Consider the following 27076-nt stretch of genomic DNA (forward strand, 5'->3'; position numbering starts at 1 on the left):
CATCAACCATTCTGTAGGGTAGATCCCAAAACCAGGTGGATTCTGGTTGTGATTTGGGATTATGTGTGTGTATATATATAGGTAGACATAGAGAAGCATTTTGTAATTGATGTTATGGATATGTAAAACTTATACATACCCATAACAGGATTATATTATACCAGGCAACCCGTGTCCCGTTGGGTCATCCTTTCAGAGCTATTTCCTTACCAGATGCCTCAAGGCCTTCAACAGTGGCAGAGCTTCTAATGTCCTGCCTTTACTGGAAAAGTTGTTAAAAATTCAGGGAGTCCTTCAGTGATGCATCTGCCTTGAAAATAGCCCATCTCATTCATACTGAACTATACAGCCCAGTCAGACATCAGGAGCTGACCACAGGAAATGTTTTGTAACATTTTGTCTTACGTCATAAAATGTTTTATGATAATTTTTATGTCATAAAATGTTTTAGCAAATTTGCCAAATTTCTATTCCACAGGAATCACAGGTCCTGGATTTTGGATGCATTTTGTAAGTTAGCCCATTTGAGGTGCCTTGGTTCAAAAATGGTTGCCCTACAATGCACCGTTTTGCCCAGTTGACAGTTACAAATTATCAAACAGACACAAGAGTTTTAGTAGTATATAAATCAATCTCTTGCATCCTGTGATAGGCTGGTGTTGTACTGGGAATGGGTGACAATGCAGTAATAAAGAAATCAAGTTGCAAACTAGACTTTCGCTGACCCGTAAAGTAGTGGACAGAGTGGTGAAGAACGCCCTTTTGATGTTCCCTAAAGTCTTTTAATGTGCTTCTTCTTTTCCCTGGCTCCATCTTTTCAAGTACCTTTGTGAATGCCAGTTTGATGACAATCTAAAGTTTAAGAATATCATTAATGAGGAAGATGCCGACGCCATGCGTCTTCAGCCACTTGGCCGAGACAAAGATGGTTTGACCTACTGGTACCAGCTGGACCAAGAGCATAATGTGAGGATGTACGTGGAAGAGCAGGACGATCAAGATGGGTCTTCATGGAAGTGCATTGTCAGGTACCCTCTCTTGATCATTTGTGGCTGCTTTCTCGACAGGGTACCCTTGGGCTTGTTGACTGTGGAATGCTGGGAGTTAAGCCTAGTGTATTTGGGGGGCACCAGGTTGGGGAATGCTGAACTGCTTTTTAACAGGCCAACAGAAGGTCAGGCCCTGCTCAGAAAATTCTTCCAAAGAGAATAACTGTGATTTTACAGCTGTGGCATGATTGGAAATTCCTACAGCTGCCTCTTGGGTCCTATTTAGGCCTGCAACATTATACGGAAATGTAAAGTCGTTTACATGAAAAAAATAAAGAATACTTACCAAGTGTTAAAAGTATAGCCAGAGACATGGGCTCTTCCCGTTGGGTGGAGGGTGAATCCTGATTCTTGCTCCCAATAAATGTTTAGGGTGCAAAGTGTTAGGTTCCCCTAAGCATGCAAATAGATCTGAGAAGAAGGTAGGAATTGATGCAACCCTTAATAGTGTTATCTAGCTCAGCGCCTCTCAACCTCGGCAACTTTAAGATGTGTGGTCTCCAGCTCCCAGAATTCCCCAGCCAGCTGGGGTGGAGAAGTCACTGCAGTTGAGAAACACTGATCTAGATTTTTAAAACCAACATAGCCTATCATGTTTCCCAGATACTTTCTCTTCCTCTTCACTTGCCTGCAAATGCTGGCAAGGAAGAGTGCAGGCCGGCAGATTTGGGCAGAAGTGGCATATTACATAAGGTTGCTGTTTTTCTGAGGTTTGGTGCGCGTCTTATTTTTCATCCAGAAGTCGAAACGAGCTGGCTGAAACTCTCGAGCTCCTGAAAGCGCAAATTGACCCTGCACTGTTGAAAAACCAGCAACAGGATAACTGCTCACGAGAGAGTCCTAGTACTGAAGATGAAGAGGCCAAAAAGGGGGAATACGCAGCAGTCCAAGGTTTTGCTACTGTTCTCGCCTTGCAGTGGGCATTTTGCATTATCATTTACTCTTCTGGGAATTGGCACATGAGGAATGTGGGGAGGGAGGTTCAGTATTAAACATCCTTTGGAGGGCCTGTTGTTGATTCTCCTTAGCATCTAAGTTTCAAAAGCTTGGCTAATTTGACTTTTAACTGTTGCAATACAAAAATATTTGAGAATTGAACTGGAATTCAGTTTACCAAAATTACTGTGCATTTACTTCTGAAGTGAACAAGGGTCCTCCAAGAGGAACATCATTCTGAAGGGTCTTGGCTGATTAGGAGGTTGTGCTCCAGACAAGCAAACACAAAACCACCCAAAGCCTGGTTCCAGAGATAGGTGCAGGATAGGCCTTCTGGGGCATGGTATTAGCACGCACATGAAGACTCAGCGGCCCCCCATTCTGATATACACACAAAAATTCCAGCCTTTCTACTTCCATTCTCTAGACCAGTGTTTTTCAACCTTGGCAGCTTTAAGATGTGTGGACTTCAACTCCCAGAATTCCCCAGCCAGCTATGCTGGCTGGGGAATTCTGGGAGTTGAAGTCCACACATTTTAAAGTCACTAAAATTGAGAAATGCTGCTCTAGATTTTAGATGTGTAATAATAATTCCTTCTTGGAGAACCTGGGAATTGTAGTGGCATAGTGCAGCCTGTAGGAGGAGGAGGGATCAACAAAGACACGTGTAGGAGAGAATTCTCAACACTATACTACTGTTCCTAGGATTCTCTTAGTGGAAACTATGACAATTCCATCGATGAGATTTGTGATTTTGCCATTCCAAGTAAAAGATGATCATTGAAATGTATTTGAATCACAATCTTGTAGTTTTGAATTCACTTCTGAAAAGGAATGTTGGAACACACAGGGGCACAATTGCAGCACCTATCTGCATCTTTTTAAAGCAGCTGTGTCTTTCCCCTGGAATATATGGTAGCTGCAGAGGGCAGCCTCACCTTCCTGGGAAAAGTAGGGACTTTAAAGAGATGCAGACAGGTGCTGTGGTTGCTGTCCTGCATTGTTTCTGAATATTTTCCAAAGCACTGCACGGTCCTGTTAGCACACACAAGCACGTGATCTGAGCTGGGTGCAATTAATGCTTATCCTTGTTATAACTTTGTTTTGTTTCTCTGTTTTTATTTATAAGCAGAAAACGAATTAAAGGTGAAGGAAGAAAAAGAGGAGCTGCCAGAGGAATTGCCAAAGCCATGTGAAAAACTTCCACCTCCTTCAGTTCCAGAAGAGGAAAACAAGATTAAAGTAGAACAAGTGGAAGAGAGAGAGATCATAAAGCTCCCCGTTATCGTAAAACTAGAGAAACCTTCAGAGAACAATGGGGAAGCGCAAACTACCAAAGAAGAAAGTGACTCTTTTAAAGAGAATGTTAAGCCCGATAAAGCAGAAGTGAAGGAGAATAAGCTGGAGCCAAAAGATTCGAGAGAATTAAATAGCAACGCAGAGAAAACAGCCCGTGAGCCAGAGAGGACAGAGTTCTGTGTCAGCGTCAAAACTCCCCAAGATGTTGCAGAAAGAACAGCGGAAGAGAACGAGAAACTTAAAAACGACCAGCAGGCAAAGATCCCACTCAAAAAGCGAGAGATCAAGCTGACAGATGATTACGACGGCCCCTTGAAAGGTCCCTTGCGGAAATGTATGACCCCAACCAAAGAGGTTTTGAAGGAGGAAGGGGGGAAACCGGAGGAGGAGACCTTTAAGAGGGTTCCTACAATCACCGACGGGAAATTCCTAGTAAACGGGGAAATCAGTACTGAGAAAATCACGCCAAATAACAAACTGGACCATTCCCCTTGCCCCAAGGAAGACGCTCCCAGCCTGCCTAAGGAGAAAAATGGCCTCGGGGAGGAACGGGGGCAAGAGGGTATCAGCACAATCGTAAGAACCAGCGATGTGGAGAGATGCATTTTGCATCCAGGGAAGGAGGCTATTGGGGTCATCATGCCTTTGAAGGAGGAAAGAAGCCCCAAAGGAGGTGAAAACCCGGTTGAGATGAAGAGGCCAGGCGGGGTGGTGGAGGCCCCATCCGAGGCAGACGATCCTCCGAAGAAGCTTGAAGATGCTCTTAAAGCAAACGACAGCCTGATGCTTTCCAAGGACAGCTTGGGAAAACCCACCAAGCCACCGTCCCCTAAAGAGCTGGCTCTTGCTTCAGATGCCGACACTTTGAAAAATACAGGTCCTTCCAAGGAGAAAATGGACTTCGCCGGACCAGATGCAGCTCCGCCATCTGTCTCAGCCCTTTCGTCGAAGAAACCTGCGGTGGGAAAAGACGAAACCGATTCCAAAAGGACGCTCCCCGACAAAAACCGAGCGTTGGAGGAGCAGGGGGCTGACACACCCAAGGACCCTGAACCTGAAGAGAGAGAGCTGCCAACGATAGGCAGCATCCCAAGCTCCGCCAAGGAACCCTCTGAGGTGAAGAAAGAATCTGTAAAAAGCAAGTGTAAATATAAGCTGATTGCAGAAGAAGACGGTTCTCTGACGGAGAACAGGGAAATAACCTCTGAGAGGCAGAAGGACGGGATTAAGCTGACAATCCGAATCTCAAGTAGGAAGAAAACCGATCCGCTTCCTGCCAAGTCTCTGAACGCAGCGGCTGGGAAGGAGGAGGAGGTCGTTAGCGTCGGTCGCATTTTGAGAAGGTCCCCCCGGATATCTAAACCCACCCCCAAGATAGTAGAGACCCGAGATCAGAAACCCGAGAAGAAACGAAGCGAGGAAGAGGAGGAAAAGGTGGCTTCTGTGCAAAAGCAGGATAAGAAGGAAGAATCGAAAAAGCAAGAGAAGGCGATGAATTCTAAAACCCACAAGGTGAAATATTCAGATGCAGTGGCCGTGGTCTTTTATATTTTGGTGGTTGCTAATGCTGTTAAAAACCCAGAGATTAAAGCGACTTTTTTTTTAAAATCACCTCCCTCTATCACTCATTCCAAGCTGGGCATATTAGGACAGTTTTTAAAATAAGTTTTCTCAGCAATAATAACAAATTTACAGGGTTTTAGAGACTTTGTCCTGAAACCAGTATTTGTAAATAGCAGAGGAATTAGTAAAGGAACACAGCAGAGATTGCATAAGTGCCCAGAGACGTTTCAGGTTTGGCACCAACCACGACTCCTTGACCAGGATGGTGGGGGGTGCGTGCTGTTGTCTGTTGGGAGGCTCTGAAGATTGTCAGGTGGGCTGCCCTGTTTGGGAGGCCTTGCTTGTGATTGCCATTGTGCCAGCTCTGCCAGTGTACCAGCTCCCTGCCCATTCTGCTTGAGGCCGTGTTTGGGCTGGTGGTGGAGTTTCCCAGACTTATGGTCCTGGGGGACTTCAATCTGCCATCCTTGGTGGTGGGCTCAGAGGCAGTTTTATGGCCACCATGACAACCATGGACCTTGCCCAGCTTGTTGTGAGCTCCATCCATAGAGGGGGCACATGCCGGAGCTGGTTTGTGTCTCAGGGCAGTGACTACGCGATCTGGAATTGGGTGATTTTGCCGTCAGTCTCTTGTCATGGCGACCCTGGAGTTTACTGTAGTACCCCCATCAGCAAGCAGATGGGGCCTATTCAGTCAGCCCACCCAAGGCACCTAATGGTTGAGGGATCCTGTTGGGTTTCAGAGGGAGCTTGGTTTTGATACGTGATGCAACTGAGGCCTTGGTTACTGCCTAGAATGTAGCTGCAGGAGCAGCTCTAGACAGGATTGTGCCTAGGTGGACTCTCACTGTGCACAGACCCTGGTATGCCCCCAGTTTTCAAAGGGCCTCTGGAGCAACAGAAGAGACACCTAGAACACTGCTGGTAGAAAACTAGGAGTGAATCTGACTGGACACAGGTAAGAGGCTTTGTTAGAGCTACCTTGTGGCAATAAGGGCAGAGAAAAAGGCATATTTCTCTGTCCTTACTTCATCCTTCAAGTATTGGCCAGCAGCCCTGTCCAGAGCAACTCGGTCCCTTCTGGATCAGGAGTGATCGTTGGAGCACCTACGGGGTCACTGTGAGGACTATTCTCAACACCTGGTGGATAAAATCGCTTGAATTCACTGTGAGTTGGACTCCAGCTGGCCAGGTCCTATGGGGGTGACTGAGGCACAGTCTTGTGATGTTATCTGGGAAGAATTTGAGCCTCTTAGTTCTGAGGGAGTGGACAGGGTCCTCAAAGGTGTAGTTGTGGTTGTTGGTTAGGGCCTCCAGGGAGCGGGAATGTGGGTGGATCCATGCAGTGCAAGAGGCATCTTTGAGAGGGTGGTTCCAGCAGCTCTAAAGGAGACAGTGGTGTACCCCCTTCTCAAGAGGCCATCCATCAATCCGGTCAAACTGGACAATTTTCACCCAGTCTCCTACCTTCCCTTTCTAGGGAAAGTTGTTGAGAAGGTGGTTGGCTTCCAGTTTCAGTGGGCCCTGAAGGAAGTAGATTATCTAGACCCTTCCCAGTTGAGACTCAGGCTGGGGCACGGTTCTGAAACAGCTTTGGTCACACTTGTGGGTGACCTGTGGTGAGCTTGGGATGGGGTGGTTCATCCTTGATCTCTTGGCAGCTTTTGATACTATCAGCCATGGTATCCTGGACTGGCTGAGAGGGCTGGGAGTGGGGGACACCATTTTCTGTTGATTTACCTCCTTCCTTTGAGGCCAGTTCCAGTTGGTGTTGGTGGGAGGAGAGTGGTCAAACCCTAGGCCACTGCTTTGCAGGGCGCCTTGGGGCTCTACCCTATCCCCCTCTTTTCAATATCTCTATGAAGCTGCTGTATGAGGTCATCTGTTGGTATGGAGTAAGGCATCATCAGTGTGCTGATGATACCCAGTTAGACATCTCTGCCCCTGGCCATTCAAGTGGAACTGTTGAGGTTCTGACCCAGTATTTGGAGGCTGTGAGGGTCTGGATGGGGAAGAGCAGGTTGCAGCTCAAGCCCTGCCAAGACAGAGGGGTTCTGGGTTCTGGGTCCCCTGGATCTGGGAACTGGGGTATTTCCGTCTTTGAATCTAAACTGGATGGCACTGCCCTGTTCAGACTTGGCGCACAGTCTGGGTGTCCTCCTGAACTCATGGCTTCTGCTTGAAGAGCAGATGACAGCTGTGACCAGGGGGACCTTTGCACAGCTGCAACTTGTGTGCCAGCTGTGTCCATTCCTGGACCAGGAGACCTTGCTCATGATCACCCATGCCTTAGTTGCTTCCCATTTGGACTATTGCGACACACTTTACATAGGGCTGCCCCTGAAGACCATCTGGATGCTCCAGTTGGTCCAGAATGCAGCGACATGGGTAGTTATGGGCACAGTTCAACATGCAGGTTATCACCTTTAAAGCCCTACCTGTCATAGGACCGGGTTACTTGCAGGGCTGCCTTCTCCTAAGAACATCTGCTTGTCCCACATGCTCCCAGAAGGAGGATATGCTCCAGATCCCCTCTTTTAAACTTTGCCATCTCTTAGGACCTAGGAAGCAAGCCACTCGGTGGTTGCTTCTGTGCTTCGGCATGATCTTCCTGATATATGACAGACCCCAACTCTGCTTGCCTTTAGAGAAGCCGTTAACATATTCATGGTTTATCATCATGAGAACTAATTGCAACAAGCCTTGTGTTTGAATGTCTGTCCCTTGTTCTCTCCTATTGCAACCAGAAGGAGAAGTTTTAAAGCTGTTATTTCCACAGGTAGTCCTCACTTAACAACCATTCGTTTAGTGATGGTTTGGACTTACAACGGTGTTGGAAAAAACGATTTATGACTGGTTCTCACACTTACAACCGTCGCAGTGTCCCTGCGGTCCCATTCATGATTTGGGCGCTTGGCAACTGGTTTGCATTTATGACTGTCGCAGAATCCCGTGGTCACATGATTGCCATTTTCAATCTTCCCAGCTGGCTTCTGGCAAGCAAAATCAGTGGGGAACCACATGACCACGTGGCTCGCTTGGCATCCAGGTGATTCACTTAACGCCCACCACAAAAGTCATAAAATCGGGTCGGATTCACTTAATGACTGCTTCACTTAGCAATCAAAATTCTGGTCACCATTGTGGTCATTAAGCGAGGACTACCTGTACTTTAGATTAGTCACAGTCAGGCCCAGACAAAATACGTGTGATCTGAATGATTGTTTGGTGAAATAGGTCAGCTCCATAAAACCACATATTCTGGATCTATCTTGTTTTACCAAAACGTAACTGAACATACCCACCTTTTACGGCTTGTACCACACAATGCTCTGTGGCTAATTTACAGCGGCAGCAGCTTTTCATCGCCTTTTTGCAGCTCTCCTGAGAGTATATGTAGGAGGCTTGCTGCGTACTCCCTTGGTAACATAACATTGTATCTCGAATAACCAGTAGCGTAGTTTGATGTGATACTCCGAGATAAAGCAAGTTTCTTGTCTGTAGGGGAGCACAACCCATGGAACCGTCACTGTGATTTTTTGCACCGTGATTTATGGCATACCGGGTTTTTGGCTTTCCTTGGAGATGTTAGGAAGTGCTTACGATCGTTGACCTATTCAGGCAGACGCAAGTGAGGGGTATGTGTTCCATGACGTGGAAGACATCTGGAGCCCTAGCTGCTGCCGTCACGTATGGAAAGGATGTCCAGGAGTTGAGAGGTTTCTCTTATTGCTGAATCCCCAGGCTTCCCGGCGAAGTAAAGTTCGATGGGCTGGTACCCGAACTCGTGGCAGATGGAGATACTCAAGCAACGATGAAAGCGAAGGTTCTGAGAACAAGGAAGACTCGGAGGAGGAGGAGGAGGAGGAAGAGGAGGAGGAGGAGGAGGAAGAGCCTGCACCTGCAGATGATGATGAACCCTGCAAGAAGTGTGGCCTCCCTAATCACCCAGAGCTAGTAGGTTCTTATCTTTGGGAATGATAACAGTAGAAAAAAGATTCAGAGAGCTCTCTGCAGAAGAGGTGCTGAATTCAGACATAATCCCAAACTGAGATAAAGAAGCCTAATCATGATCCTCAGAGCTTGGTTTGTGATCGGTTGACAAGATGAGATGGGAAATAATGGTTCAGAGGTTTGGCGTAAGGTGCAAAATAGTAGACAGTATTCATACCCATCACTCCACCCATGAGCTACCGTAGCTTGATGGTCCAGCGAACCTAAAAGGCTATGAGAGAGTGGGAAATTAGCTCAGGCAAGCAATAAAACTAAAACATTTGGGTAGATACCTATATCTTGACCATAGTGGCCAGAGGTTTGAAGTAGCAGCCCCTTCTCTACTATAAATGGGTAGTCCTCGACTTACGACCATTTGTTTAACGACAGTCCGAAGTTATGACAGCCTCATAGTGGGTGCTTTATGGCCCGCAAAACATTGCACCCGCCCCCATGGTCACATGATCACATTTCAGATGCTTGGCGACCAGTTTGCATTGACCGGTTGCAGCATCCTGTGGTCACGTGATTGCATTTTGTGATGATATTTGCTGTTTTCTGGCAAAAAACACCCATTGGGGAAGCTGGACTCACTTATCTACAGTGATTCGCTTAACAACCGTTGTGAAAATGATCATAAAATCAGGTCCAGTCACGTGGTGATTCGACTTACGACTGTAATGACTTAAGATGGAAATTCCAGTCCCAATTTTAAGTCAAGGACTACCTGTACACTTATAAAACCAGAGAGAGAACAGTTGGAGGCATCTTCATGAGAAAGCCTCATAGTAGCTTTAGGACAAAGGTATGTACTCTAAAACAGGTGTATATGTGCTGCTTTTTAAAGGCCTTCCCTTTTTTGTTCTGCTCAAATGGAGGAGGTCCAGAATGCTGACACGCTTTGCATTAAGGCTGTGTCAACTTAACACGTGTCCAGTGGCTTCACTGCCAATCAAAGATCTCTGCAAATTGTGCTTTGGTGAACAAGCTGGCCATTTCCCAGGAGTCCTGGCTGGTTTTTAAACATCATAGAACTACTTGGGCCTTTGCTTTGGGCTCTTTTCCAGTTTCTAAATTGTAAAATGCAACTGAAATCGATGAGCTCCCCGCTAATTAGTGAGATGCTCCTGAATCGGGCTGAACTCCATGTATTTGCATGGACAAATGCCTGCCATCTTGACCTGCTTCCAGCAATGACTTGTGGCTTTTCCAGGGATATCCCAGTAAACCCTTGATCCTGTTTTTCCACTTTTATTTGTTATCTTTCTCTTTTGCTTCTCCTGATCTTGTCAAATATCATTTCTTCTAGTTCTCTCATAGGACTGTGTAAGAATACAGAATATTACCTAGTTTGAACACGCTGGATGGGGCAGAATCCTTTCGTTCTAGAGTAGATTTCAGCTGCACTTCTCTGTAAGAATCCAAGGTATATTAGTTTCCCATTTGAGCCTACAGCAGCTGCATTACCCTACAGGAGCATTCATTGCCCATTTTAGACCTTCTGCAGGCAGTAGGGAATTAACCGAGGGTTGTAAATACACACATGCGGCTTGATTAAGTTACTTTCAGATTCTCTAATAATTCAGCAGGTGAATTATTCATGCCCTCAGCTGCCTGTGATCAAACTCAGTTGGTGCTTAAAAGAGCTGAATTCTGTCTGCCTCATTCGCTCTGCCTTTTTGAGCCAAAGTAACAGTTGGGTCGTCCAAGGTGCTGTATCTCCTGAAACATATGGAAAGGAGATGCATCTTGGACAAAGGCATCCACGCTGGGACGCAAAGTCGGGCTGATGGTGTGATTTGTTCCGCAGATCCTTTTGTGCGACTCCTGTGACAGTGGCTACCACACGGCGTGCCTCCGACCCCCGCTGATGATCATTCCAGATGGCGAGTGGTTTTGCCCGCCCTGCCAACACGTAGGCTTTGTTTTGGTTTCTTTTCCTTTTCCCCTCCTTCCCGCTCAGGCCTTCAGCAGTGGTGTTGTTGTGAAAAAGACTCTCCTGGATTCCATTAGGGGACGTTAATAAATTTGCAGAGTAACGTGAATAAAAACTCCTGTTTTTGATGAAGATAGTCCCTGACTCAGTGCTGAGTGTCTGCTGTTAAAAGGTTGAAGTGGCTCATGATGCGGGCGGCCTTGCTCTTTTTGAGACTTTGGGTAGCCTCTTCCAGGCAGCCTAGGCCAGACTTTTCCCGCATGACATCTTTTGTATGTACGTATATACAACATTCATTCATTCATATATATATATATTATTGTTGTAGCTTGATTTTATGGAGATGGGTGGTAATAAAATTTGAATAACAAACAGATTTATTTATTTATTCTTCAAATTTCTATCACCACCCATCTCTCCCAAAAAGGGGACTCTGGGCGGTTTACAATAAAATCAGAATTAAAAACATGTAAATTACAGTATAAATAGACTGTAAATAAAGATAAAATAGATATATTTGTAAACTACCCACTCACTAAACCAGGGTTTCTCAACCAGGGTTGTGTGGCACCCTAGGGTTCCACGAGAGAACCCTAGGGTTCTCACTAGGGGTTCCCTGGGAGATCGCGGTTTATTTAAAAAATTATTTCAAATCCGAGCAACTTCACGTTAAAGAGGTAAGTGTCATTCTTTGTTTTTAGTTTAAGAACAGTGTTAATGCATATAGACAAGCCTGCCCGTGAAACAAATAGAATCATTTTGTAACTTCTGGCCTATATTTGAGCGTGAATGTGCAGGGGTTTCCCAACGCCTGAAAAATATTTCAAGGGTTCCTCCAGGGTCAAAAGGTTGAGAAAGGCTGCGCTTAACACTCTGAGTAGTGAACAACAAAGCATGAATAAGGCAGAACAGACCTTAAAAAATAAGCCAAAATTGTAAGATCCATGCATGTGGAAGATGAATGCCCAAAAAGGGCCAAAGGCAGGGTGGAAATGTACTGTTTTTACTGCCTTGCAAAATGCAGTAATGGAAGAGGTTAAACATACCTGCAGGGGAAGCATGTTCCAGAGCCTGGGGCCTTCTCTGGAGAAGGCCTGGTGCCTCACCCATCCCAGGAACTCCCAACAAACCTTCTTGAGATGTTGGGGCTGGATGGCCAATTGGATTTTGATCTTCCTGACGTGGTGGAGCAGCAGCTCCCCAAATTCAGTTACGTTGGTTGGGAATTCTGGAAGTTGTAGCCCCACTTCTGGAGGTCAAAGGATTGAAGAAGGCTGGAATATTGGGGAAGATAGATAGGATATCCAGATTGCTTGGTGTAAGCGTTTATATTTTCCAACATATTGTAGCATATGCAGTATTTACCATAAATGTGCAAACATATATATATATTTTATTGTATGTACAGTATGTTTTACATCTTCACCCCCATGTGCATCAGCCTAAGCTAATCAGAGTGGTTCTAAAAGGTTTCCTCAGGATGAATTCAACTTGGGTTCAATGGAGAACTGCAGTCTTAGCATCTTTTTTCTTGGCCGCTGAAAAATTTTTTTAGCTTTACCAAACTTTACGACTCTGGATGAGTCGGGCAATATCCTTCCATTCTTGGAATAACTTTTGAAACTTTGGTTCATGCTTCTGCATTGATTCCTTTTTTTTCTATGAGGCAAAAAAAAAAATACAAAGAATATAGTGCAAGCTGATTTTATTCCTGTGGTATGGAGATCATTCCAAATATTTCAGAAGAGATACAACCTTCTGTATCATTATTTTTTATTTATCAAATTTGTACTCTGCTGCAGTCCAGACAGACTCTTGGCAGCTTACAACAAGGAATAAAACACAGGAAATAAAATAATATGGAAACAAAATACTGAAAAACCCACTGATAACTACTAGGGAACATAATGCCCTAAATGACTTCCGGAAGAGTTCATCTTACAGAAGGCAAATAATGTTGGAGTTAAATCTTAGAAAGGTCAGATCACTCCTGAAACATATGGAAGAGATTGTAATGGTTTGCCTTGCCCATTAATTAATTAATTAATTAATTGTATTAATTTGTAATTTGTATAATAATTTTTCTAAATTATTTGTCCTTAATAGAGTCAAGTAAATTGGAAGCAGCCATTAGTATCATAACAGCCATTTTCCTTATATCCTGGGGGCAAATTGCCTCCATTTTAATCATGGCTGATCTTGGACTTCTACCAGCTATGATTGCGCCTAATTTGATGCAAGCTCTTGTTGCCCTCTGAGCTTTCCTTTCTGCCTTAAACATTTTACATGTTATGAATTTTTTTTTAATTACTGCTCGCCCAGTCAACTGTTTCTCTGGAATAGATAGCATTTCTGAAAGCAGTGCTTTGGAGACAACCCTATGGCCCTAAATTGCAAGACCAGATCTAAAAATACGTTGGAACTTACTACAACCATGGGATGTATTTCAAAATGTAGACATTTTATTTGGATTTTCCAAATTTCCATGTTTCCAAATTTGGCATTCAGATCCATTCTTTCTTCTAATATTGCCCTAAGTAGCTATTACTCTGAACGGTGTTTGGGAGCAGGCCTGCTAAGAAACAGACTACGGAAAGATATTTTTGGAATATGCTAATGTAATAGTGTTATTTTGTTTTAATCCCATAGAAATTGCTCTGTGAGAAGTTAGAAGAACAGCTACAGGACCTGGATGTTGTCTTGAAAAAGAAAGAGCGTGCAGAACGAAGGTATAATAATATTAATTGGCCAGAGGTTTAGCGAGTATAATCCCACTAAAAAGAGGCACGTATACACTAGAGATGTGCAAAATTTGTCTGTTCAAACATTGAACATTTTGGAAAATCAAGAACTTTGTTACTGCTCCAGAGAAATCCAGAATGTTGTTTTTCCATTGGAGCATGCTACATCTCTTCAGGACCGTAGGGTTTTAGAAGTAGATTCCCAGAATTGGAAGAGGCTCAAGAGGCTGAATTGCCAAATTTTGTACATGTCTTAATAGACACATATTTCACGCACTACCGTGTGAATACTAGTTACCATAGTTGACGTTCTTCCCAGCTGTTCTGTGACACGTAGACTGCTCCATTACTAACTGCCCACATTTGTAGAAAATCTCAGGAAGGCCTTCAGTTGGAACAGGAAATGAAAATCCATGCTGCTGTTGAAAATAATACAAATCAGGACCCTTTGTGCTATATTGTCAGGTTCTGTCCTGTCCAAGTCTCTCAAAAACTTTGGAAGGCAAGAAGCAGGAAATGAAGGAACTCCACATAAGACTGTCAAAGCCAAGCTGCATATATTTTTAGAAAGATGACGGGGTGTGATCTTCATTGGGACTGCAGTAAAGGGGGAATGGATAGGCAGACTGTATTATGAAAAAATATCATTTTTGTATTGTTTTTCTCTCCAAGGAAGGAACGCCTTGTCTACGTGGGTATTAGTATCGAGAATATCATTCCTCCACGGGTAAGTGAAACGGATCCCCCATGCCTTTTGCTCTCAGTTAAGGACCCAGTGCTGAAAATCGGTAAAATATTATATCTGGGAAAAAGCAGAATTGGTACACGTGGCATTAGTCATAGATATTTGCACCCTTGTTCTTTTTTTTTTTCTAAAATAATTTGGTTCATGCTATTTGGTTTGTTCTTCTGCTATCCCAGAAGAATGCAGTGGAAAACTGCTGCCAAAAACACTGCATGGACACGTGGATAAGGTTGTCACAAGACAAGCTCAGCTGGAAGGAGAGTTTATCTTTCAGCTGCTCTTCACGTGGAGAGACAAGGAGCTGTCATTGGCACTAAACCCAGTTCCCTGATCACTCAGAATCAAGGGTAGCTTGGTTTTATCTTGCTCTCCTCTCTGCTTTCAGTGGCTTTTGAAGGTGAGCATTTGCCTTTGTAGATTTGAAGGAAGGCCTCTGTTGCCTGCCTTTCCCTTGGCCCCTGTTGTTGGGCAATCTGTTATTTGCAAGATTTGAGAGGAGAACCTCATTTAGTAATAGGTGGATGCTGGCTAGGGGTGAAGGTCTGAAACTATACATTTCTTTCCATTGACCACAAACAGGATTGAGGCTGAGCTTAAGTGGTTGAAAAGTAGGAGGTTCTTATGTCGACTCCAACTGATGGGGTATTTAAAGAGGGGTTGTCTTTTAAACAGGAGCCTGAAATCCCTGAGCCTGTGGATGAAAAGAAGAAAGATTCCAAGAAATCAAAGGCAAAGCTGCTTGAAAGGAGGTCAACCAGGCAGCGGAAGTGTATCAGCTACAGGTAAATTACTTCTCTGGATTTGGGAGATGCGATGTCTCCAATTCAACGTGTACAAGTGGAAATCTGCAGCAGTTAAGGGTGGAAGGAAATGGCAGGTGTCTCAGCAACGGAGGAAGACTTGCTTCAACTCAACCTTCCTCATCCCCAAAGTGTTTGGAGGTTTGGAAGTTCTTCCCTTTTCCTGCCCCTCCCACACCTTGCTTTGCCAAGAGGTTGACTCAAGGACTCAAGCCTTGCTCCTGAGATAGTTCTATATGGAAAGAGGAGTATTGGGTTTAGCTATGGAGTGGGGAACTTTTACCTGTTCCAATATTGCTGAACTATAGCCCCCAGCAGTCTGAAGGAGTGGGGCCGATAGTGAGAGATCCTGGGACTTGTAGTTTAGCAGCATCTGGTGGGCCACCAATTTCCCATCCCTGGCTCAAACACTCCAATGCGTTCCACCCATATTGCTGCACCAGCAGTATGGTGGAAAGTTGGATGTTTTGAGCCAGGGATGGGAAATCTGTGGCCCATCGGATGGGGTAGAAAGCTAGCTGCATCCGTGGCTTCCCTCTGCCACCACGAGGGTTGCTCGCTGCATGAAGTTTCTGCGCTGTTTTCCCATGCGGCCTTCTGATGTCCCTAATTAGAATAACTTCTGCAAAGTTGCCTAGGGTTCTAGAAACCCTAACTCTTCCTCCCTTCCTTGAAGAACATTCCATTTTGTACTCCATTTCTGGGACTTTTAGACAAGTTGTCAGGTTTCCAAGAGATGTAAAGAATTCTTTACCCTGCAGGTGCCCCCTCCCTTGCCCCAAGGAAATGAAGCCCTTTTATAGAAGTAGCAGTTTGAAAGGGCCCTTGAAACTAGCATGACTCTGAAATGCTTCACCTTGGCTGCTTTTACGCATTTTCCAAGTTGCTATAACGTTTGAAAGGACCCATAGCTATCTTTTCATCCCTCCCCTTGTGTCACTCTGTTATGTAAAAAAAGGCAGATTACCCCTGAAGGAACAAGACAAGCTGTTTTCCTTTCAGAAGGAATAACAAAGAAAACATTGTGGGAAATTAATGTCCATTTTTAATATTTTGTGCCGATAATCTATCAAGGGGATCATAAAGTTTATCCTGCTTGTGTAAACCAAACATAAGAAGGTATGCTACAGAATTTGCAAGGTAGTAGATCTCAGTAATGTTTCTTTTTTCAAACATTTGTGAAGTAAGAGAATAAACAATCCAAATGTTTCCTTGGTGAGGTAAAGTTAATTCTCTTCCTCTTTGCATCTTAGCATAAAGGAATCCAAATACTGTTGATCATCAGTGGGAACAAAAATTCATTTCCTCTTTGTGTGCTCAGTCTAGTTAAACATGAGAATGGTGGGTGATTGACCTGATAACCAGCATGCTTGTAAAATAATGATTCTTAGTTGGATAAAAAACTACAAGTAGTTGATACCTTTCACTCTTCAGTTGCCTTATTATATTTGGTTGCTTATCCCTTGAAGAGTGGTTGAGGCACAGGTAATGTTACTTTGAGGCACAATATTATTTCAGTGGCACTAATGTTAGAATACTTGCTTCACATGCAGGACATCCTCAGTTCAAAACCTTGCAGAAACTTTTAGGGAGCCAGTTGGTGCAGTGGTGAAGGTGCTGGGCTAGAATCCAGGAGACTGTGAGTTGTAGTCCCCCCTTAGGCACAAAAGCTGCCTGGGTGACTTTGGGCCAGTTGCATGCGTGTGCTCTCTCTCTCTCTCAGCCCAACCCACCTCACAGGGTTGCTGTTCATGGGAAAAAAGGATGCAGGACTGTTATGCACATCACCTTGAGTTGCACAAAATAAAGATGGGATAGAAATAAATAAATATGAGTAAATCCTATTTTCCTGGAGAAAATCTGTGTGGTTGCTAAGCCGAGTTGCTAAGATTTGACACACACCTCATCAAATCCTATTTCCCCAGGTTTGATGAATTTGATGAGGCCATTGATGAAGCCATAGAAGATGACATCAAGGAGGCTGATGGAGGAGGTGAGCTTTGGAGGCCAAATTTGGATAGTATTAGAGAAATATGTGGATGAGTTGAGCAGTGAATGGGTTATTCTGAATTTTGGCATGGCAGATACTGAATTTAGGTTGAGGGATTTAGATGCTGAGCTGTTTCACTCGGGGGCAAGAGAACTGTGTATTTGCGGAATGCAGAAACAGTGGTATTCGGCTTTTATCCTCTTCTTACCAAACTTCTTGAAATCAGGCCAAAGTGACACGAGTTTAGGATCCACTTGGCCCATTTTTTGCTAGTTGCTGTCACATAATGTAATCTCCCTTGCTGGATTGTTGGAGTAAAAGAATATGAGAAGAGGAGGGAGGAATCCTATGTATACATTCCTGATTTACTTGGAAGGAAGACAAGGAAAAAAATAAAATCAAAATCCTGAATATCATTACCTTGTCCTAACTTCCTTTGAACTTCTGACTTCCTTTGTGCAAAGGGGAGAGATACCCCATTTATCAGCAGTTCTGACCACCTTTTCTGGTGGAGGTACACATCTGGCATCCTCCTGGTCATATCAGTCCCTCAGCAGCCTTGAATGTGGCCCCCAAGGTGATATGATAGAATTGGGAAACCACTAACTACAGGGGGAGCAGTCTTACTGGCTGTGCTCATCTTAATCACATGACCATTAAATCAAATGAGTAACACAGTATTACTTCTTTGCCCACTTTGAGGGACCGAGGCCCCCAGCATGCCATTCCAAAGCCAGGTGTGGCTCTTGATCCGAAAAACATTGCGCCCCCTTGTTTTATGGAAGGGAGGTTTGTAGCAGGGGAAGAAAAGCGTGGGGAGTAAGAAGGCCTACAGCAATTCATGGTTCCCCTCATCTTGGTCCTCCTGAATGTAGGCGGCGGAAGAGGGAAGGATATGTCTAACATCACAGGGCATCGAGGCAAGGATATTTCCACCATCCTGGAGGAAGAAAGAAAGGACAGCAAACGGCCTCCTAGAGCCGCTGCTGTCCGCCGCAAGAAACGGCGGCGGCTGAATGACCTGGACAGTGACAGCAACCTGGATGAAGAAGAGAGCGAGGATGAGTTCAGAATCAGCGAAGGGTGAGACGTGCTAAAGTCTCTTGGCGTGCAAGTGGGGCCGGCCAAGCACCTTGGACTTCCAGTTGGAGTGCCTCTCCTTCCCTCGGGGCCGCCTTTCTGTCTTGGGTGGAAGTCCAGCACACCTGGAGGGAATAGGGTGGAGGCGGTAAAAAGCTCTTCTCTCCCCTTCTTTGCATTAGCATGGCCATTTTTCAGTTTTGCATTTGCATTTGAATGTAGACTTTCCTATCTGCCGCCTTAGCAGCCCAGCTGAGGACATTTTGCTGCCTGAAACCAAGAGTAAAAGATGCCATTTCATTCCAGGAACCAAAACTGATGGGGTGCCAGCTGAATTTTCTTTCAGTGAGGGCTGTGGAATAATGGAAGGACTGCTCCTTCCTCTAAAGAGGGGTGCACTCTGCAAAAATTACTTGGGGCTCTGATACTAGAAAGCGTGTTTTTGAGCTTTTGGTATCATTAAAAGCAGGACTGGATAGTCCATGGTCCACCTGGGACACTCCAGAGCTCCCTGCTATTATGGTGCCAAATTTCAGCACCAGAGGTCACTGGAATGACAGTGAAAAATCAGGAGTCTGGTTTTCTTCTACTAAGACATTTTATTCAAAGGCGTAAGCTTTCATGAGCTGCCGCGTATTTCATCAGACGCATGCAGCTCACGAAAGCTGACGCCTTTTAGTAACACTTGTTCGTTAGAAAAAATGCTTCCAGACTCCTCCTGATTTGGGGCTACCACAGACTACCACAGTTCTCCTTCAACAGGATCTAGCGACAGCAGTGGTGACACAACAATCTGGTTCTGTTTCCTTGGGGAAGGAAAAGAATTTGAAATGGTTGCGTTCTCACAGCTGTCTCCCCCCTGCTTTGGGGGAAGATGTTTTGTCTATGTGACTGCACCAGAAGAGCTAAAAAGGCTTTCTACTTACATTTTAAAGAACAATTTTGAACCCTTTCTGACGTACAAATGTCATATATAAGGCTTTCCTGTCAGGCATTTTAGAAGGCACAGGTACTCGTTTTGATAGGTCCCACGGTCCTGTTACTGAAAAGACAACATGTTAATAGTTGAAACCGTTAATTCAGAGAGTGAATCCTTGCCATCAGAGGATGAAAACCTATAGATCTGTGCTTTTTCCCACTTAAAATGCAAGTCTTTAATCAGGCTAAGTGTGTTTTCAGTCGAAATTCTTTAATTTTAAATATCTTCCCCACTAATCTTTGTCCATACAGATCTCAGGATGAGTTTGTGGTATCGGACGACAACCTAGATGAAAGCGAAGAGGATCAGCCATCAAATGACGACAGCGATGCGGAGTTCTCCAAGCGCAGGCCGAGACGGCACCATCCTAGGCCAATGAGGCAGAGCAGACGGCTACAGAGAAAAACAATCAAGAAAAGGTACTCGGAAGATGATGAAGAGGAAGACTCTGAGGATAACTTAAGTGGCGAATCTGGTAAGTCGTCGTAACTTGATGGCTGGTCCAAAGGACTGAGTGATCCTGATCAACATCCAGCAGCTAATGATTGATACAGTGGATGCTTCGTTTTGGGTGGCCATTTCTAAATTGTCTTTTGCTCCTGATACTGCATAACCCCCCTGGAGTTTTTAAAGCTGAACTATAGAGAAGTGCTTGTCAGTAAATGAATAAACAAAATAAATGGATAATAGTTTTATTAGCTCAGTTCAGGGGTAATGAAAATAGGCATTCAATCACTGCCACTAAATAGTCCTGATAAACCCAAGACCACTGGAAACTCTTGCCACCCATATTATATAAACCTGTACAGGTGGTCCTCGTTTAAAGACCACTCATTCAGTGACTATTCGAAGTTGGAATGGAACTGAACGAGTGGTACTTACAACCAGTCCTCATAGTTCTGTCTGTTGCAGCGCCCCTCCGGTGTCCTAGCAGCCAGGAACCACGCTGAGACAAGGAACAGGTCTCTAGTGTTTTATTGTTGCTACATAACAGGGAAATCCTAACAAACTGAAGAAGCGTGGGAAAAACCCAGACATATAAACCCCAAAGGCTAAGGCGGGCCCGATCGGTGTCTCTTGGAATGGCTACCTAATTCCTCAGTGCTACGCATGCGCTTTACAGCCTGGATGGGAGCCCCCTGCTCGCCATCCTCACTCATGACATCCGGTCACATAGTTGCAATTTGCAATGTATCCTGCCAGCTTCCTGCAAGCAAAGTCAGTGGGGAAGCCGGCAGGAAGTTGGAAGTTGTGATCACACGAGGTCCTTGCTTAATGACCTGTGCAGTCTTCGCTTAATGACAGTAACAGGGGACTGCCAGAACTGCTGTCGCTAAACAGAGAGATCACGTGATGTCACACTTTACAACTGCATCGCTTAGCGATGGAAATTCTGGTCGCAATTACCGTCGTTAATAGAGGACTACTCGTATTTTGGAACACTTATCATAAAGATGTAAAAAGATACCTTCATATCTGGTCTCTTCTGCTCAGTATCTTGCGATACCTAGTTACCCAAAAGATGGATTACCTTATTAATTAATAATTTAGTTTAATAATTTAATAATAATAATAACAGGAACAACAATAGTAATTTATACTTTATTGTTTATGTGTTTATCATTCTTATAACAAAAAAGACAATCATATAAATATAGTAATATATACATTATATATTTATAAGGGACTTATTTAGGGATGCCATTTCCAGTGTAGAAGCCAGAGCGTTAAAACACAATTTGGATACAGGATCCCAGTCAACAATGTTGGCAGTGGCCAATCAGTTTCCAAGGGCTGTTCCACATACATAGTATTATATGATTATACTATAAATATAGAAATAAATACTTTGTAAATAAATAGGGTGGCCTGCCAGATGGGTCCTACTGACTTCAAAGCGTATGACTTAATCTTCATTTATTTAACCCCCCAAAACATCCAAACTCGCCATTAAGAAAAGTCGCTATCTACAAGTCCATGTAACATTAGGCTGATGGTGATAATTACCGAGGGGATCTTAAAGTAATACAAGCAAGTTGGTGCTATTGCAACTGGAGAAGAGGGTTTCTGGGAGCCAGGCTGAGTCATCGTGTGTGAGTTGGGCGGCCTTATAAATTTGTTGAATAAAAAAATGAAATAAAAAACAAATAAAACTTCTTTGTCTCTGTTGGAATTGTGCATTTTCAGACAGGAAAGAAAAGGCACGTACTGAGCGGTCCTGAAACATTTTGCCTACCGTATGTGCGTAGCCCTGTTCCATTGCAGTGCATTCCGACCTGGAAATGGGCTGAAGCACTTGGAACGGCCCTGTTTTGGGGTCAGACCATTCGATACATCCTTCTTTTGACCAAGTTCTTCTTTAGAGTGAGGGGGTGGCTGGAGTTAAATACTTAGGTCATATCTGAATAGACGTGCAGCTGAGAGTATTCAGCGCCCTAGATCAGTGTTTCTCAACCTTGGCAACTTTAAGACGGGTGGACTTCAACTCCCAGAATTCCCCAGCCAGCATGGCTGGCTGGGGAATTCTGGGAGTTGAAGTCCACCCATCTTAAGGTTGCCAAGGTTGAGAAACACTGCTCCAGATAAACCGACCTAGACGTTTTCCTTCCTGCCTTATTTCCTGGTTCCCTGCCTTGCCCAGAAACGGATGCTTCTTCAGAATACAGCGATGAGGATTATTTGGAAACAAGACGAAGATCTCGGCGGAATCAGAAGAGACAAGTAAACTACAAGGAAGACTCGGAAAGCGAGGGCTCTCAGAAAAGCTTCCGATACGGGAAGGAGCTGAGAAGGATACATAAGCGCAGGCTCTCCAGTTCAGACAGTGAAGGTATGATAACCATTTATTTCATACTATTAATCACGTTTAAGTCCCACCGCAATCATTTGATTGTAAACCGCCCAGAGTCCCCTTCTCGGGGGAGATGGCAGTGATGGGAATTTGAGATGTAAATAAATAAATATAAATAAAATCATGGAAGGCTCTCCTTGCGCCGCTGAATACAGTTTGGCAGGGACGGGGGTCCAGATCAGCGCAAAGCAGCCTTCCCAAGCCAAGTGCATTGAGATAATTAGCTGTTTGTTCAGTGTCAAATTTGTTATCATTCATTCATTCATTCATTCATTCATTCATTCATTCATTCCCCACTTTTTCTCCATGAGTCCAAAGTGTTCATCGCCTTCCCAGTTTTATCAACCCTGCGTGGTTGTTTAGATTGAGAAATAGTGACTAGTCCAAGGTCACTCCGTCAACTTCATGGCACAGTTGGGACCTGAACCCAGGTCTCTCCAGTGCAGCACTGTATTATCTACCCCAAGAGTCTCAGACAAGGGTCACAACACTGAAGCATTTTTGTGTGTTGATCCAAAAGTGTCTGGTGAGTCAGAAATGAAGAAAATCAAGAAGGATCACAATATCGATACGCCTTTAAATTCACGTGTATTCAACAAAAAAACTGTAAAGGCATACTGATTCCCACCTCTCTATAAGTAAAGTAGTATTTGGAGCAGAGTTTCTCAACCTTGGCAACTTTAAGATATGTGGACGTCAACTCCCAGAATTCCACAGCCAGCATGCTGGCTGGGGAATTCTGGGAGTTGACGTCCACATATCTTAAAGTTGCCAAGGTTGAGAAACACTGATCTGGAGGTTGCAGATATCTGACATCATCCTGATAACCTGTTTAGAATCTCATAGCACCAAATCATTCTAAGCAGTAGCAACCCCAAAGCATTAAATTGCCGTGGCAGAAAATGTGAGAAAACTTTCAAGAGGGTTTTAAACATAGTTCTCGGTTGCTTCATGTACAAAGCTGGGCTATACATGTAGCTGCATCAAGACTGTATCCTCAGCTGATACCATTGCTGGGAAAGCAATGTACGTTGATGTAACAACTTATAATTGTTATAATTGCGTATTTGTAAAAGCAGGATGATTATATTTGAAGGATAGATCCTAGCTGTTCAGTCTGCTTTCTGAAATGCTGTGTCTAGTCCAGCAATACAAGAAACAACAATCAGCTTTATTGGTTCTTGCCTGTTCTCTTGTGGCTTGTTCTCATGGAGCAGGATAGCCAAGGCTGGACCTAGGGCAGGAGCCTGCCAACCTTTCAGACAGTATTAGGCATCCTCCCAGAGGGTTGTCCTAGGAGAAAGCCCGACTGCACCTGGACAGGTGAGGCCGAGGGACAGCTGGCATTTTTAGCCCCTTTATCAGGGTGTTGTCTCCCCTCAGCCTGCCCCATCGAGCCAGGCTTCTCAGTCTGAAACGGTAGCAAGTTAGCATTTGCCACCAGCACAACAACGATTTTTGCTATGTTGCAAAATCTGAAATAAATCGCCAGGTTAACTATGACAAATAGCATCCATACGTGCACACACGCATTATATAAAACAGGATATTCCCATCTCATGTTTAACCATCAGAGCAATATAATATAAGAGCATCCAATAGAGCAGCCTTTCTCAACCTTTTGACCCCGGAGGAACCCTTGAAATACTTCTCAGGCCTCGGGGAACCCCTGCACATTCAGGCTCAGATATAGGCCAGAAGTTACAAAACGATTCTACTCGTTCCATGGGTAGGCCAGTCTAGATGCACTGACCGTGTTCTTAAACTAAAAATGAAGAATGAAACTTTCCTCTTTATTGTGAAGTTCCCCGAATTTGAAATAACTTTTTAAATAAGTCATGATCTCCCAGGGAACCCCTAGTGACCTCTCGCAGAACCTTAGGCTTCCATGGAACCCAGGTTGAGAAACCCTGGCTTCTTTCCTCAAGGGTCATGTCTTGCAAACCACCTGCTTATGGCTTTGTAGCACTTCATCATGACATAAGAACTTAAGCTGTTCCCTGCGGATGGGACCCCTGGCCTGTCTCGTCCAGCAGCCTCTTCTCCCAGTGGGCCACCAACTGCCCACGGGAGACCACCCGTCTCCCAGCAGGTGGCCTTCAGAGGCAGCCCCACTCCCATCAAGGCTAACAGCCACGGATCCCCAGGACTTCCATGAATTGGTCCAACCCTTTTTGGAAGCCAGCCAAGCTGGTAGCCAGCAGCACCTCTCATGGAAGCAAATTCCAAAGTTTGATTGGCTGTTGTGTAAAAAAATATATATTATCTGTTTAAACAGGAGATCCAAACTCAGGACAAAGGATTCTTCTGGCTAACTACTTTCCCTTATGCCAGAAATTGCAGGACTTGTCCAGGAAGTTGCCAGGAGTCAACACTGACTTGAAGGCACCAAAAAAGAAAAAAAAAATCTTCTGGCTAACTGTGATGTAGGAATGTGGCTACAGAATCCCCAAGATAGGCAAACTGATGGGTTGATTTATTGATTTACATTATTTCTGTACTGCCTGTTCATATAGACAGGGAGTCAATCTTGAGAAAAATGGAGTTTCAATGTACTGGAGTAAGACTTCTTTCTGAGCAAATAAGCCCAGAGATTGCACCATGAGACCAAAATGACCATAATGGCCCTGATATTGCTCCATGTGACTCTGAAGGTTTTCTCCTAAATGTTCAGGCCTATTGTGGCCTCTCTAGTACAGTACAGTGTTTCCCAACCTTGGCAACTTGGAAGATGTGTGGACTTCAACCCCCAGAATTCCCTAGCCGGCATGTGTGGACTTCAACTCCCAAGCTGGCTGGGGAATTCTGGGAGTTGAAGTCCACACATCTTCAAGCTGTCAAGGTTGAGAAACACTGCCCTAGTGTAAAGTCTTAACAAATCATATAGAAATACAGTATAACAAATGTCTCTAATATTGTCTTGGGTAACATAACTTCTTTAAATTTTACAGTGGCTCCCTTTTTTATCCTGGGACAAACAGGTGGTTCTGTTTGATGTGGAGTGTGGCCTGTTTATTTAAAAAAGGGAAGAGCAGCTGCATCTTCTCCTTGCCTTCGGATTTTGCTAACCACCCTAAGTCTGATATCCTTGTTGCAGAGAGCTACATGGCTAAGAACTCTGAGGATGACCAGCCTGCCAAGCTGTCCAAAAGATCAGTCCGGAAGCGCAGCCACACCACCGACGAGTACTCGGAAGGCGAGGAGGACAACGAGCAAGGGCGGCCCACCCGCAAGCGGGTGAATCGCATCGAAACGGACGAGGAGGACAGCTGCCCCAACGCCAACCCCAACGCGAGCAAGCCGGTGCCTGTGGATAGGCCCGTCGTCTCTCCCGCCCCGCAAGACGCCACCAAGAAGCCCTGCTACCGGATAGAGAGCGACGAGGAGGATGACTTTGACAATGTGGGGAAGGTCGAAAGCCCGTTGGACTACGGCCTGGTGGATCTGCCGTCCACCAACGGACAAAGCCCCGGCAAGACGATCGAGAACTTGATTGGCAGGCCCAGTGAGAAGGCCCCCTCCTCCAAGGACAGCACAGCCAATGCCAGCTTGGCACCCAATGGGACGGGCGGTGGCCCGGAGGCGGGGGGGGCGGAGGAGGACGAAGACGAACTCTTGCGAGTGACCGACCTTGTGGATTACGTCTGTAACAGCGAACAGTTATAAGACTTCCATTTTTGTGCTAATTTATTCCACGGTAGCTCATACCAGCGGGCCAGTTATTAAAAGGTGTTTTATTTTTCCTAGAAGACTCCACTACAGTATCACTTTTTAGCAGTCAAAATTTCACCAGTCCTGCAGTTTTGGGGTAAAAAAAATTTTCCTCCTGCCCCCTGCCACCCCAGCCCCAAGAGACCAGATTTTCTTCTCTTTTTTTTCCCCGCAACTCTTCTTTGAAGAGGACGACCCGTGCTTTCCCTCCCCTCCTCGTCATTCAGTTCCATAATTCTGGAAAAAAAAAAATCATCCACGTGCAGAGGTTGTAGTAAAAGGAGAGATTTGTATATTTTTGACTCTATATTTCCTGAGCGCACACAGACTTGTTAGGGAATGGGATGGTTGAACAAAGGCATTCCAAGTTGGCCAGGGCCCAAAATCTAAACTTTGGGGCGGTGGGAGGAGGGACAAGGGGTGGAGGGTACAGAAGCACTTGGGCTCCAACATTTTTCATAGGAGATATATATTCTATTTAAATGTTCACAACTTAGATTAAATTTAACCTGCAATTTTAAGGGGAAGAAATGAATATCTTTACTGTTGCATTTTGTGACTCGTAGGCTGACTTAACCTTAGTTGATTTTAGTAATTGCCTTTCTGAAAACGCAACTTTGGCAAGATCCTGAATATTAGCACAGTGGACAGAGATGGAGGAAATTCCACGGAAAAGAAGTTTTTCGCATCGTCTTTTTAATTCATGGTCTTCCCCCTCCCCCCAATAAACATATTTTAAAAGTGTTTCATACAGTAAACAGTTGTAAACTCTCAGCTTTCTGTAGTTTGAAACAGCGCTAGGGGGATGGCACAAGGCTCCTCGTACTGTCTTTACTCGTCTGCTGGTCTCCCACATAACAATTAACTCCCGGGAGAGAATAAATAAGGAACGGCCGGACTTTGCCACCACTTTCAGCCATGGTGGCACCCTCATCAAGCGACATCCAGCCACTTTTAAAATGCACTCGGTGCTCTTAGTATCTACTTCAAATTGAAGTATGGAAATAGAGCAGGATTTAATCCCCCCCCCCCTCCCGGGAGACTTTTCTGTTTAGGAATTTTGTGTGAGTGTGTGTGTGTGTGTTGTAATTTTACTTATCTGGACGATTCCAGCAGATTTTAACCGCAGTGGCTGGCCTGTTGGCATCTTTGGGTTTTTAATATGCATTTAATAGCTATCACTTGACCAGCCGATTTTTAAAATGGGACTTTTCTGGGGAGTCATGCTGGCTCTTCCAGCATCCCTGCTTTGGGACTTGATGGCAAACACCGAGTGTAAGTACAGAGCCCCTGCTCAGAAGCGGTTCTCTGCCAATTAGTAGACATCCGGGCAATTGCAATCTTGCGTCCCACTTCCCTGGAAATTCTGTTGGATTCCCTTTCTTCTTTTATGTGCCCAACGG

At 44.7% G+C, this 27076-nt stretch overlaps 1 protein-coding gene across 1 annotated transcript in view; it reads left to right on the forward strand.

Moving 5' to 3' along the window:
* RSF1 (remodeling and spacing factor 1) overlaps window positions 1-26431 on the forward strand; it is a 57912-nt gene extending 31481 nt beyond the window's left edge. The window contains exons 4-16 of the mRNA XM_063305947.1: window positions 823-1028; window positions 1789-1940; window positions 3118-4796; window positions 8592-8804; window positions 10651-10755; window positions 13426-13505; window positions 14190-14244; window positions 14935-15044; window positions 16988-17055; window positions 17928-18135; window positions 19363-19586; window positions 21753-21941; window positions 25060-26431. Coding sequence (XP_063162017.1) covers window positions 823-1028; window positions 1789-1940; window positions 3118-4796; window positions 8592-8804; window positions 10651-10755; window positions 13426-13505; window positions 14190-14244; window positions 14935-15044; window positions 16988-17055; window positions 17928-18135; window positions 19363-19586; window positions 21753-21941; window positions 25060-25628 — 3858 coding nt within the window. The 3' untranslated portion in view covers window positions 25629-26431. The remainder of the gene's footprint in view (window positions 1-822; window positions 1029-1788; window positions 1941-3117; window positions 4797-8591; window positions 8805-10650; window positions 10756-13425; window positions 13506-14189; window positions 14245-14934; window positions 15045-16987; window positions 17056-17927; window positions 18136-19362; window positions 19587-21752; window positions 21942-25059) is intronic.
* Window positions 26432-27076: the final 645 nt, after the last annotated feature.

The sequence above is a fragment of the Candoia aspera genome, chromosome 5 (assembly GCF_035149785.1).
Source record: "Candoia aspera isolate rCanAsp1 chromosome 5, rCanAsp1.hap2, whole genome shotgun sequence".
In the NCBI taxonomy this organism is placed as follows: domain Eukaryota; kingdom Metazoa; phylum Chordata; class Lepidosauria; order Squamata; family Boidae; genus Candoia; species Candoia aspera.